Source organism: Ovis aries, chromosome 2, assembly GCF_016772045.2.
Source record: "Ovis aries strain OAR_USU_Benz2616 breed Rambouillet chromosome 2, ARS-UI_Ramb_v3.0, whole genome shotgun sequence".
Taxonomy (NCBI): domain Eukaryota; kingdom Metazoa; phylum Chordata; class Mammalia; order Artiodactyla; family Bovidae; genus Ovis; species Ovis aries.
This window is the reverse complement of record NC_056055.1, coordinates 11,949,216-11,963,285: the sequence shown is the minus strand read 5'-3', so window position 1 is coordinate 11,963,285 and position 14,070 is coordinate 11,949,216. Positions and strand designations below refer to the sequence as shown.

The 14,070-nt window shown below is 41.5% G+C and overlaps 1 protein-coding gene across 6 annotated transcripts in view; it reads right to left on the bottom strand.

Annotated features, from left to right (window-relative positions):
• Window positions 1-1,637: 1,637 nt before the first annotated feature.
• PTGR1 (prostaglandin reductase 1) overlaps window positions 1,638-14,070 on the bottom strand; it is a 30,803-nt gene continuing 18,370 nt past the window's right edge. For 2 of the 6 annotated variants that reach the window (XM_012113517.5, XM_004004014.6), the window contains 4 exons: window positions 11,314-11,469; window positions 7,806-7,914; window positions 5,347-5,465; window positions 1,638-1,986 (listed from right to left, as the gene is read on the bottom strand). In XM_012113517.5, the coding sequence (XP_011968907.1) occupies window positions 1,876-1,986; window positions 5,347-5,465; window positions 7,806-7,914; window positions 11,314-11,469 (495 nt within the window). In that variant the 3' untranslated portion in view covers window positions 1,638-1,875. Of the gene's footprint in view, window positions 5,466-7,805; window positions 7,915-11,313; window positions 11,470-14,070 lie in introns of all 6 variants that reach the window. The other 4 variants (XM_060408916.1, XM_060408915.1, XM_060408918.1 and 1 more) reach the window with 3 other exon arrangements.

The following is a 14,070-nucleotide window of genomic DNA, read 5'->3' as shown; positions in this document are numbered from 1 at the left end:
TTCTTTCCAACATTTGCTAGTTATGCCATCTGGAACATACAGCCTCCAAGGTCTCAGAGGTAAGGAAAGCAAGACCTGGAACATTATACAAAGTTTTCAAACACTGGCCTGAACAGAGCTTAGAACCATGGGTCCCAGCTTGGTGCCAAGGTGTCCCCAGAGCACTGTAGAGAATTCATAAGGGCTGTCTGAAAGTAAAAATGTTAGTCACTCAGTTGTGTCCAATTCTTTGTGACCCCATGGACTGTCACCCACCAAGCTCCTCCGTGAGATTTCCCATATAAGAATACTGGAGTAGGTTGCCATTCCCTTCTCCAGGGGATCTTCCCAACCCAGGGATTGAACCTAGGTCTCCTGTACTGCAGGCGGATTCTTAACCATCTGAGCCACCAGGGAAGCCCAGGATATTTTAAATTTTAGGGAAATGTGTGTGTAGACCCATACACACATATACTTGACATCAGGTTTCTGATCTAGTATCAAGTCTGTCATAACAATAAAAACATTGAGCATAAAAAAACAAAAAACCCTTTGAGATGCAACAGAGACCTCAGGTCATGGGGTAAACTGCTACCCCAAGTTGGGAGAGTCAGATACCGAGTCACAAACTACTGGGATCAAAGCCCTAAAGTAAAACCCTCCATGGGACCCAGAGTGGGCTCAGGGACCTTCACCTGGAGGGGGCATGTTTGCTGGAGGCTCTGTATAGACAAGTTGGAGACGTAAAAACATGAGGGGGCACCCGGTCTTAGGGGTGACACCTCTCATATATATGTTTTATTTATCCCATGTGGGAAGACACAAAAAGGCAGAACTTTTTAAATTGTATTTGTAAATATTGAATAATTTCATTAGATTCAGAATTCAGAAAGTTCCAAAGGGCAGCTATTATAGTTTTTCTCTTATTCCCATCCTTTAAGCACACCTCACTTGTCTTCCTGGGGATGAACCATAGAATCGTATTTATTACCTCTCACCAGAGGTTTTATACACACACACACACACACACACACACACTTTTTTCTCTCGTTTTTTCGTTGTACTACAATTTAATCCCTCCTCTATTTGGTGGCGGGTGATAACCGTCGAGTCCAAGAACTAGGTAACCTTCCATGTTCAGTCTTTTGTGTTCCTCGGTGATGTTTTAAAACTTTGATCAGAATAATCTCACATTTTCGTAGGCTTATAAAGATTCATATGTGTTACTGTTTTTGTAGCTGCTGTGAGTGATAGATTCCTTTCTTGGTCTGTCATGTTAGACCCACCTGTGGAGGACCAGTGGAAGCTGCCCTGAGACCCTTGTGCATCAGCAATGATTATTTCTCCTTGTGTAACCATCAGCCATAGCAGTAGTAATCTTGACTTCCAATTCACAAATTTCTGCAGGGAGGTACTTATTGAGTACCTAACACGCCACGCATTATGCAGGTGGTCTAAATAAATGTATGATATGTATGTGACGCAGACATTTTTGTCTGCACTTCACAGATGAAAAATCAGAAGTTTATGGTTACGAAAGCAGGAAACTTCTGGACTCCAAAGCCATTATTTTCTATCATACTCCAGAAGGAACTACAGCAGGCAGTTAAGTTCAACTGGCCATTATTCAGTATGCAAATTTCATTCTCTGTTGCTAATTATATACCACTTCAATGTATTTTATTAGGTAGATCAATCACATTACAATTTCTGATTTTTAGATCATGAAAACACCACAGATTTTACTAAATGATTAAAAAGAAGCTAATCCAAATAATTTCTAGATTCCACTAGTCACTTTTGTTCATGCATTATGAAGTTAGTATATATTTAACTAAATGATTAAAAAGAAACTAATCATCTAGGTGATTTCTGGATTCCATGTGTCGTTTTTGTTCATGCTTTCACTATTGCCTTCCCCAGATTCTCTCCTTTTAGCAATCCCATAAATGCAGCTGGCATGTTTTCAAATCCTTCAGTGATGTGTTCATGGTACTGGATTTTACCCTGTATCAAAACAATAACAAATATAATAGATTAGTTTCATATTCTAAATGATACACTCTTCTCATCCTAGCACCAAATTAATGAGGACATCACAGGAAACTTGGAACTAGGAAGAGGAGAGCCTGTCCTCTTTGAATTTACAGTCATTTGGGGGGCATGATCCACATACGTAGTGTATATAACAGATTATGCATAATAGCTTATAAGAGGCATCAGGTCACAGTAAATAGAAAAAAGTCACAAGGAAGCAGTTAACCAATTTCTAGGTAAATTGAACAGAAAAGTTTAATAATGATCTCAGAAGAGGTGGAAGAAGGAGCAGGGGACACCCTTCCAGGGTATCATCTGTGTTCGTCACTCCAGTACCCAGTGCTGTAGCATCTTTACCTCTATCTGACCCCTGAAGACAGAACCTGTTCAGGAAATGTGAATACCATGACAGTAATAAGCTGTCTTTCCTTCAAGCCGAGATTTGTTCAGTACGTGTTCAACATTCATTTAGCAGTGTGGGAGTGAAGAGTTCATTTAGTGAAGAAGGGTTTTCATTTCTCCTTCTATAAGGCACAGTCTCCTAAATGGACCTAACTCACATTTTCACATTTTAAGGGGGTCTTATATGGGGACCTAAGTTACCTGATAACATTTTCCCCTAATGTATCCCAGTGATGGTTTAGCATCCTTTATGGATTTATGGAATAACTTACTTATTTGCTTGAGGTCTCTCAAGTAGTATGTGGGATTTGAACCCCTAACTAGAAAGCCCTAGCTCATTCCTGTACTTGAGGACCAAAGAACCTGGAAAGGGTCAAAAGCTATAATCAGACATTTAGAGGTTAAAAGTAGAGGATGAGGGACTTCCTTAGTGGTCCAGTGATTAAGACTCCACATTTCCAATGCAGGGGGCATGGGTAAAATCCCTGGTCAAGGAACAAGATCCCACATGCCATGAGGTGCAGCCATAAGACAAAAAAGCAGAGGATGAACACTAATATAAACTTAATGATATGGGAAATTAGGATATAGAATACAGGGTATATGGAAAGTCTCTGTACTCTCTTTGGAATTTTTCTTTATAACTATTCTAAGGTAAAGAATAGTTTACTATTCTGTATTACTACTGTAACACAAAAGGGGGGAAGGAGAAGAAAAATAAGTAGATGAGAGAGAATGACAATTCGCTAGTTACTTAGAACAAAATTAGAAGTAGGTTCACTCCATTAGAAGAAAGCGTTAGGGACACTGGCACAGTGGTGTCTGTTGTTAGCTGTGATCATATTTGATTTCACCAACAGAGACAAAGAGGCTACACACTGGGAACTCTAAAAGCATCGTTCTCTTCCCAGCTCCCTGGAAAGAGCCCAGCTCAGCACTCCAAGAGTGTTAGACTGAGAGAGATGCCAAGCTCCAGGGGCTGCCAGAGGAGCAGTCTATTTTTTCAATTTGGAGACAGTGATAAATCCAGAAGTTAGAAAATGTGGGACCACTTTTCTCCTTGGAAATGAAAATAATGCACCTTGGTATTCAGATTTCTGTTGACTAAAGCTCCACATTGTGTAAGGTGGGGAAATGATCACCGCATAGGACAATGGGGCTGGCTTCCTCCTCTGGATCTATGAGGTGTGACTATGAGAAGACTGCATTCTAGGACCTGGAAGAGCTATGGCCCAAATACATGCCCCTGCGATGCTCATTCACTCAATAGTATTCATCTAGTGCCTATACTGATTCAGAATATTCTAGGTGCTGGGGATACATCAGAAGTCAGAATGTGTGAACACTGATGCCCTCATGGAGGTTACATTCTCATGGAAGGGAGATGGGCAATAGATATAATAAATGAGTTATAGTATATATTATGTCAAAAGATGATAATTGCTATGGATCAAAGTAAGATAAGGAAGACCAATGAGTGAAGGTGGGTTGGAATTTAAAAATAGGGTCATTTTCAAAGCTGTCTCGTTCAGAAGGCAGTTTTCAGCAAAAACTTGAAGGTGTGTGTGAGAGAGAATTGAGTAAGCAATTACAGAGACGTGGAGGAGTGTGGGATGAACAAAAAGAAATGAAATTAGAGAGGTGATGGAGACCAGACAGTATCCAGCCTTGCAGGGTTTATTCTAAGAGAAATGGAGAGCTTTGTAGGGTTTTGAACATAAGAATGATTTGGTGTGAAGCTCACTCTGGCTGCTCTGTTGGGAATTGCCTGCAAGGTGAAAAAGTGAAAAAGCTGAATAGAGGCCACCGCAACATCTGGGCTAGACAAGATAGTGACCTAGAAGGATGGTGGGAGTGGAGGAGGGGGACCTGGGCAGATTCTGAATGTATTTCCAAACTCGGGACACCAGAATTTCCTGACAGATTAGATATGTGTATGAGAGAAAGAAAGGAGTCAAAGATGATTTCAAGGTTTTCGAATTGAGCAACGGAAAGGATCACCATAACTAAGATGGTGAAGTCTGTACATAGAAAGCAAGTTTGGCAGGAAAAATCAAGACATATTTGGTTTTTAATACATTAAGACAGAGATGAAGACGTGTGCTACACATCCAAGAGCAGCTATTGAATGGTCCAGAGATCAGAGAAGAGATCTCAACTGGAGACAGATAGTTGGGAGCGATCAGCATTTTGGTGATATTTAAGGCCAAGAGCCTGGATGAGATAACTAAGGGCTGAAGAGAGTGTGGACAGAGGTGAAAAGAGGCCCAGGGACCATGTATTGGAAAGCTCTGTTATTAATTTAGAGAGAAGAAAAGAAGCTAGTAGAGGAGTCTGAGAAGGACCAATACAGTGAGGAAAACCAAGAGCCGAGGGAAGCAAGGAGAGAGAGTGATGCCCTCTGTCACCACTCCCTACAGCCAAGTGATGCTAAGAATTGACCACGGGAGTTTACATGTGAGGCGCATTGGCAACCTTGACAAAAGCAGTGTTGGTGGAATGGCAACAGTGCAAAACATGACAGGCATGTTTAAGAAAGAGTGAAGAGGGACTTCCCTGGAGGACCAATGGTTAAGACGTTGCCTGCGCCAGTGCAAGCGATGCTGGTTTGATCCCTGGTTGGGGAGTTAAGATTCCACATGGCTCTCAGCCAAAAAAAAAACAAAAACAAAACAAAAAACCCAGTATATTAAAAAAGAAAAAGCAATATCATAACAAATTCAATAAAGACTTTTAAAACAGCCCACATAAAAAAAAAAATTTTTTTTTAATGGAGAGGAACTGCAGACAGTGAGTGCAAACAAGACTTCCAGGTGTTTCGTTATAAAAGGGGGAGAGTGCAATGAACCCATATTCACAGTGGAAGTGAAACCTGAAACCCCCACAGGGAAGGGCATCTGATGTCACAATGGCTCCGGGGCCCCTCACCTCTGAGACCCACTTCAGCAAGTCTCTCAGAGCCTTCTGGCGGACTTCTCCTTGCCAGCGGTAGACGACGAAGCCTTGCAAGTGGAGTTCCTTAAAGATGATAATTTCCGGCGATGGGCCTGTGAAGAGGAGGGCACGTTTGAGCAGCAGGATGCAGGGAGGTGGCCATGATGAAAATGCGCATGGTACAAGGCATGTCAGCATTCCCCTAGTGCTCTCCTGCCTGTGTCCTCCACTCTTCCCGACCCACAGGGCTGCCCCCAAATCAACATGCACTCTGTGCAGGCAGAGTAACTGCCCCAAGACGTCCATGTCCTAGTTCCCAGAGCCTTTACTATGTGACCTTACATGGCAAAAGGGACTCTGCAGATAGGACCAAGTTAAGAATCTTTAGGTGGCGAAATTATTCTGTATTACATAGGTGGGCTCACATGAGAGTCCTTGTAAGGAAGAAAGGAATACAGGGAAATCAGAATCAAGAAAAAAAATACGTGATGATGGAAGCAGGGATCATAGAGATGGAGGGAGATTTGAAGAATCAGTGCTGCTGGCTTTGAAGATGGAAGAAGGGACCATGAGCTAAGAGATGCAGGTGGCCTCGAGAACTTAAAAAGGCAAGGAATCTGAGCCTTCAGAAGGAAAGTAGCCCTGCTAACCCATTTTGAGCTCCAGAACTGTAAGAATAAATTTGTGTTGTTTCAAGTCATTAAGTTTGTGGTGATAGACACGACTGAGCACAACTCACAGCTGGAAGACTCGCCCCAGCTATATTTCTCTTGGGTTAAGGAGTGGAATCCTCATCTCCTCATCTTGGAAGAGGATGAAATACTATTCCTGGGATTGTCCACGCTACTGGGGATGTCGTTTCTTTATTGTGAGCAGAAAACAAATATGGCATGAAAGCCGGGGGAAACAATTACTTGTCTCTGAGCTCCCCTAATAGTGAAACGTGTTAGACTTCCTAGATATCACCGGCAGGCAGAATGTCACCTGCTTAAAGTGGAATGGACAACACCAGCTGACATCTCACAACCTGTCTGAGCAGCTGAATTTCAAAAAGGCTAGATCAAGTTACTGTATCCAAAATATTTGGCTGTGGTCAGGAAAATGCACCCTGGAGCTCCGCTCAATTGGCAGGAGAAGGATTCCCCAGGATTCTAGCTTAGCATCAATTAGAAAAATATGGAGGAAAAAACTCTCTAATAAGATTCTCCAGTGCACTTGGAGTGTCCTCTTTGACCTTTCACAACCCAACAGGGAATCTACAAGTGATCCTTCCTCAGCCCCTTCGACTCCCACCCACCTGTCTCAGTACAGCCGAGGTGCTAACTAGCACAGCTAATTTCTTCCTCACGAGTGAAGCCCATCGTAGAAAGAATAACCCATTTATTTATGGTTGTCAGGAACCTGATGGAGATCTGGATGATTCCTTTTTGTTTTTCTCCTCCTCTTTTTTTTTTTTTTTTTGTGACCAGGTAAATCTGTAATCTCTTCAACAGCACAGAATCCTTGTAGCAGAAAGGGGTTCTGTATGAGGAATTCAGAAGATCAGCCTTTGTTTTGAGGCTGTCACTAATGCTTCCCTTGTGGCTCAGCTGGTAAAGAATCCACCTGCAATGCGAGAGCCCTGGGTTTGATCCCTGGGTTGGAAAGATCCCCTAGAGAAGGGAACAGGTACCCACTCCAGTATTCTGGCCTGGAGAATTCCATGGACTCTGTAGTCCATGGGGTCACAATGAGTTGGATGCAACTAAGTGACTTTCACTTTCTGTCACTAATAGGAAAGAGTCTCTGGTCCTTTTGCCCATTCATCTCCCCACCTTCAATAAGAGACCTGGGCCTGGAGGTGGGAGGGGGAGGTCTCAGCATAAGAGAGGAGAAGCAGGAGTAGACGGCATGGCAGGGCAGAGGAGAAGCAAAACAAGGACATTCTAGGAACGCAGAGAAAGGACACTCCTTTCCCTTTTAGTGGAAAGTGTCAGTGTGGTGAGGCTTGGCTGTTCTGCTGCTCCAGGAAGCTCTGCCCACTACTGTCTAAAGGAAATGGCAGCCCGTTTCCCCTGTACCCACATCAAGTCTACCCATCCCCAAACCTCCAGCACATCCCCAGTATCCTGAAGACCTCTAATATTTTACCCGTCAGACCAATGTGTTCTATTTCCAAATGAAATCATGACTTTTTACAACTTTGTAGAGAATAGTGGGTAAAAAAACTAAAACTTTTAATAACTCTGTTTTGTCCATATTTTTCAGATCCTGTTCTTTCTCTATGTCAAAATCCAATATAAGCTGACTTAGCCCAAATATACACAATTACGTATTTTTAGTTAATACCATTTAATCAAGAATAATAGGAAATCTTTTAAAATATTTCAGTACTCACTGGCCTGTACCATATCTGTGAATCATCTCTCCCTCCCATCTTTCTACACCTCTGATCGTGTGCATGAACTCATTACCTGGGGGAAGTGGGCCGGTTCTGTTGTATACAGAGATGGCCCCACATATAGCAATTCTTCCAAATTTCTTCATCTGGGTGATAACAGCATTGGAAAACTCTCCACCCACCTAGCAGACAGGGAAACAAAACCCAAAACCTTTAAATAAACCCCACCAGATTCAGGGGAATCATTAAGTCACAATAATCATTTCACAATACTTGTTTTAGCAGCAATAACACTTATTAAGTTAGTACGGCAGGGCTGAAAACTGAATTTAGAAAAAGACTTTTTAGAAACTGGGCATTTTTATTTGACTGTAGGAACATAACTTATACATTTTGCTTTATTATATTTTGGGGTTTTCTTATCAGTTGAATAATCTCATTTTCCTTATCCAGAAGCATGGGAAAATAACTCAGAAGCCATATAAAGAACAAAGTTGGAGGACTCATAATTTCCGATCTCAAAATGTACTACAAAGCTATATTAATCAAGACAGGGTGAGAACAGAAACAGCTCAACAGTACTAAACTGAAAGTGCAAAAGTGAGCCCTCACATTTGTTGTCAATTGATTTCTGAGAAGAGCGCCAAAATAATTCAACAGGAGAAAAAACATCTTTTTAACAAATGGTGCAGAACAACTGTAGGCATCTACAAAGAAAAGAATGAAATCGGACTTCTCTCTTACAGGATACACAAAAAGTAACTTAAAATGTGTTATAGGCCTAAATGTAACAGCTAAAATGATTAAGCTCTTAGGTAAAAAAACATGAGTAAACCCTTTGTGACCTTGGATAAGGCGAAGCCTTCTTAAACATGACACCAAAAGCCCAAGCAACAGAATTTGGATGTCATCAAAATTTAAATACTTTTGTGCTTTCAGGACACCATCAAGAAAGTAAAAGAAAAAAAAAAAAACAACTTAAAAGCAACTTACAGAATAAGAGAAAATATTTGCAAACCATATACAGGAGGTATTTTAATTAAAAATATACTAATACATTCCATATTTGAGAGTTGGATTACTTGCTAAAATTTATTTATAACTCCAGAATCAATATTCAGAGCTTTCTCCGGTCATTCACAGACATAGTTCCCAGCTAAGGTCAAAAAAGGCCAAGGGTCTGCTTTCTTTTTTCAACTCTCATGCGGAGATTATCGGAAGATGAAGACAGTAGGGGGCAGTGCCGAGTGGTTCAAGAAGCTCCAGTTCTGGGGCCGGTTGGATGGGGTATGAATCTCAGCTGTGGGAGGGATTAGTTGTGGCAGAGACTCAGACAAGTTACTTAACACTTTTTAACCTCACTTAAAAAAAAGAAAGAAAGAAAGAAAATAGAAGCTACGAGAAGTACTTAAGAGTATAATCCATGTAAGATACGTGCATGTATGTGTATGCTTCCAGTTGGACCAATGGTTCAGTGTTTGTGGCAACTTTGTAGAATACAACAACCAGGAATACTGAGAATTGACTGTATCTGATAAGGGACTTGTATCCAGAATATATAAAAAAAACTGACAACCGATAACCCAACTGAAAGTTGGTGAAGGATTTAAGCAAACATTTCTTCAAAGAAGACATACAAATGGCCACTAAGCACATGAAAAGAAATTCAATATCATTAGTGACTGAAGAAATGCAAATTAAAACCTCAACAAATGATCACTCCAAACTCACTAGAATAGCCACAATCAAGATGACAGATAATAAATATGGTAAAGATTTGGGAAAATTGAAACCCTCATGATTGCTGGTGAGAATGTAAAATAGTGCAGCCATTTCGCAAAATAGCATGGCAGTTCCTCAATCACTGCAGATGGTGACTGCAGCCATGAGATTAAAAGACGCTTACTCCTTGGAAGAAAAGTTACGACCAACCTAGATAGCATATTCAAAAGCAGAGACATTACTTTGCCAACAAAGGTCCGTCTAGTCAAAGCTATGGTTTTTCCAGTAGTCGTGTATGGATGTGAGAGTTGGACTATAAAGAAAGCTGAGTGCTGAAGAATTGATGCTTTTGAACTGTGGTGCTGGAGAAGTCTCTTGAGAGTCCCTTGGACTGCAAGGAGATCCAACCAGTCCATCCTAAAGGAAATCAGTCCTGAGTATTCATTGGAAGGACTGATGCTGAAGCTGAAACTCCAATACTTTGGCCACCTGATGCAAAGAACTGACTCGTTGGAAAAGACCCTGATACTGGGAAAGATTGAAGGTGGGAGAAGGGGACGACAGAGGATGAGATGGTTGGATGGCATCACCGACTCAAAGGACATGAGTTTGAGTAAACTCCAGAGTTGGTGATGGACAGGGAGGCCTGGCGTGCTGCAGTCCATCAGGTAGCAAAGGGTTGGACATGACTGAGAGGCTGAACTGAACTGATGGCAGTTCCTCAAAATGTTAAACGTGGTGATACCATATGACCTGACAATTCTACTTGTAGTCAAGAGAAATGAACATTTATATCCACACAAAAACTGCATATGAATGATCAAAATAACCTTATACTTAATAGCCAAGTGTGAATGACTCATCTGCCGTTCTACTGATGGATGATTGATAAAACGTGGTGTATCCATACAATGGAATATTTTTGGCCATAAAAAGCAATGAAGCAACACTGAAAATCAACTACATTTCAATAAAAAAATGTATAAAAAGGAATGAAATACTGATAAACAGGCTACAACATGGCTGGATTTTGAAAACATGTGAAGTGTAAGAAGCCAGTCACCAAAGATCACTTTAGGGGGACTGACTGCTACTGAGCACAGCATTTCTTTTTGGAGTGATGAAAATGTTCTAAAATTGTGCAGAGTTGTACAATTCTGTGAATACACTAAAAATTATCAAGTCTTATACTTTAAATGGGTAAATTATATCTCAATAAAGCTGTTTTTTATTTTTGTTGTTGTTACATGCCTTCAAAAATTTTTTTAAATTATTTATTTATTTGGCTGGACTGGGTGTTAGTTATGGCATGTGGGATCTTTAGTGGTGGCATGTGAACTCTTATTTGTGGGGTCTAATTCCCTGACCAGGAATCAAACCCAGGCCCCTTGCACTGGGTACAGGGAGTCTTTGCCATTGAGCCACCAGGAAAGTCCCAATAAAGCTGTTTTTTTTTTGTTTTTTGTTTTTTAAGAAAAGGGCATATGGGCTTTCCGCATGTATTTTTAGATGGAAACTCTAGAAGTAGATCCCCTGGAGAAGTCAATGGCACCCCACTCCAGTAATCTTGCCTGGAAAATCCCGTGGACGGAGGAGCCTGGTGGGCTGCAGTCCATGGGGTCGCTAAGAGTCGGACATGACTAAGCGACTTCACTTTCATTTTTCACTTTCACGCATTGGGGAAGGAAATAGCAACCCACTCCAGTGTTTTTGCCTGGAGAATCCCAGGGACAGGGGAGCCTGGTGGGCTGCCATCTATGGGGTCGCACAGAGTCGGACATGACTGAAGTGACTTAGCAGCAGCATAGTGCTTTGTTACTTTGTTAGTAAGTCAGATAGTAAGTCTAATTTGTACTTACATTATCAAAATAACAATCATAACCCTCGGGAGCAGCTACTTTCAGAGCTTCTTCCAAAGACTTTACTGTTTTGTAGTTAAAGGCAACATCAAATCCATGCTTTTTAAGCCAAGCAACTTTTTCATCAGACCCTGCTGTTCCAACAACTTTGCAGCCCTAAATGGGGAGAAAAATGGTAACCATTTATAAACCACAACCAGGGCCAACTATATCCTCCTAGACTGGAAAGGCCAGGTTCCCCCAGAACACCCTCCTAGGTACTGAGTCACATATATAATGGGTCAATAGAACCTGGAGGTGAGATTAGTCCCTAAACTAGCCTATGATACAACCCAAATGTAACTTCAGCTTGCCTCTGCCCACCCAACAGATCCGTCCTACGTTTAGGTGGTTGGCAGCTCTTTTCAACCTGCTGGCTTGACAGCTTACTCATCTGACTCTCCTGTTTCTTCATGTTGGGGCTTCTTGCTTGCAGTGACTTCCATGCTACCTCTTGGTGCAGTGGCACTTTGGATGGTAATTTTGGCTCAAGCCTGTAACTCTCACATCATAGAGAGACCTCTTGGTAACTGCCCCATATTCTGTGATTTAGCCCAAAGCGTTGGACTAGATGCTGCCTAATGATAGAGGAAGCAGAGTGCATTCAGCTTGAGAATAGAGATTGTATTGGTAGAAAGTTCTATTCTGAATGCATCGTGAAGACCAGAATATCAGCCTCTGTTCACTTTCACCTGGACTGGGTACATACACGTATGTATCTGCACAAACAGCTGCCATATAGTTTTTCCACTCATTCCTGATTCAAGAAGAAATGATTTTGCGCAGTCTCTATCCTTGGTCCTTGTTCCTTCTAAACATACACTCTCATGACAAGACAGTGCACTAAGTCGTGTCCGATTCTTGTGACCCCATGGACTGCAGCCCACCAGGCTCTTCCATCCATGGGATTCTCCAGGCAAGAGTACTGGAGTGGGGTGCCATTTCCTTCTCCAGGGGATTTTCCAGACCCAGGATTGAACCCAGGTCTCTAGGATGATCTCATTTACTCTTACCACCTCACTGCTACCTTCCTGCAGATGATTCCCTTGTCTCTTAACTCTAGCCAGGCCTCTACCCTAGTTCCAAATCAGTATTTCTGAAGACCTCTACTAATCTACACTTGGATAGCCCGTGGAGCCTCGTAATCAGTGTGTCTGAAGTGGAATGTATTTTCTCCCTTGCTTCTTACCTGGTGTTCCTCCTCTGTTCTCTATTATAGTAAGTGATACTCAGTTACCCAGTTAACCAGACCTGAAACACATGGGTCGTAGGAGATGCTTGCTTTCCGCCCTCTTCTAGCCACATCCAATCACCAGGTTTTATTATTTTTCACCAAATATCCTTAAAAGCTACTTCTGACTTTCTGTCTTCACTGTCAGTCTATCATAATTTTCATCTGGATTATTGTAAGAGCCTCCTATTTGACTTCTTGTTCCTAGCATCATGTCCCTATGAACTGTTCTCCAAAGGCCAAGGTGATTTCTCTAAAATGAAGGGTTAAGCATGTCACTCTTCTAAGGATTAAGCACCGACTTCTCAGCATAGCAGTCGCTAGTGAAGCTTCTGAAAGAACAGGTTTAAAGATAAGTCCTATCAAACTTTTGAAATAAAAATTCCTTTAAAAAAATTATTTTTTTAACCATACCATGTGGCGTGAGGGCTCATACTTCCCTGACCAGGGACTGAAGCTGCATCCTCAGCAGAGAAAGCAGAGTCCTAACCATAAGGCCATCAGGGAGTTCCCCCCCACCCCCTCAAAAAATCCCTTAAAATTTTAATAAAACATTTAAAATTTGAATTTTGGAAATATTACTAATTCATTTTATAAGTCTAGTGTAACCCAAAGCTAAACACTGATATGTTCTAAACTTTAAACCAAACTCACCTATGAATATAGATGCAAAAATTCTATGTATAATGTTATTAGATCAATTCCAAAAGTATAAATTTGATATATACCATAGGTAAATAAAGATTATTCCAGAATGCTATTATGGCTTCAGATTAGGAAACTAACATAGTTCTTTAACTTCAAAGTATGATAAAATTCAACATTTATTCTTATTTATTTACTTATTTAAATAAATTCCTGCAACCACTATGATAGCCTTATCTATTTGTATTCCAAGTGCCCATCAGCACTGGATACCAGCCTGAACACTTGGCTGTTGGTCATAGCCCTGTATTCATCTGTATTCTCTCCAACTCTTTCACTAGAAACCAGGCCCTGAAACTAGGTCCTACATCCACCCTCTGGCAAAGGATCAACCAAACCAGATCACCTTGGGACATTTCTATAACGTGGTACATCCTGACCACATCTGAGCTGCCTGATGTCTTGTACTCCCACCATCAGATCAGATCTCTTGAGCACAAACACCTGTCCATATCAGAGCCAGTGTTTCCAAGGCCTGGGTGCCTCCCATGAGTTAGTTCCCAAGCTAGGGCCCCACTGCTCTGGGCTGACTGCACTAAGCTTTGAAATGGGGCCATAGGGGCAATGACTCTTGGTTGGCTGATCAAGTCCCTTCTTCAGTTGTTTGGGGCAGTCACAAAGAAAGGAGATTAAGCTGTAACAAGAAACATTCAGTAAAAACTACGAGAATAGTTCACAAACTCACTACTGTAGCAGAGTCCATTCCTGACGCAATACCTGCAGTGTTATCAAATAACAACATTCAGGTCATCACTGCTGCACCATTTTCCCTGTTCCCCCCA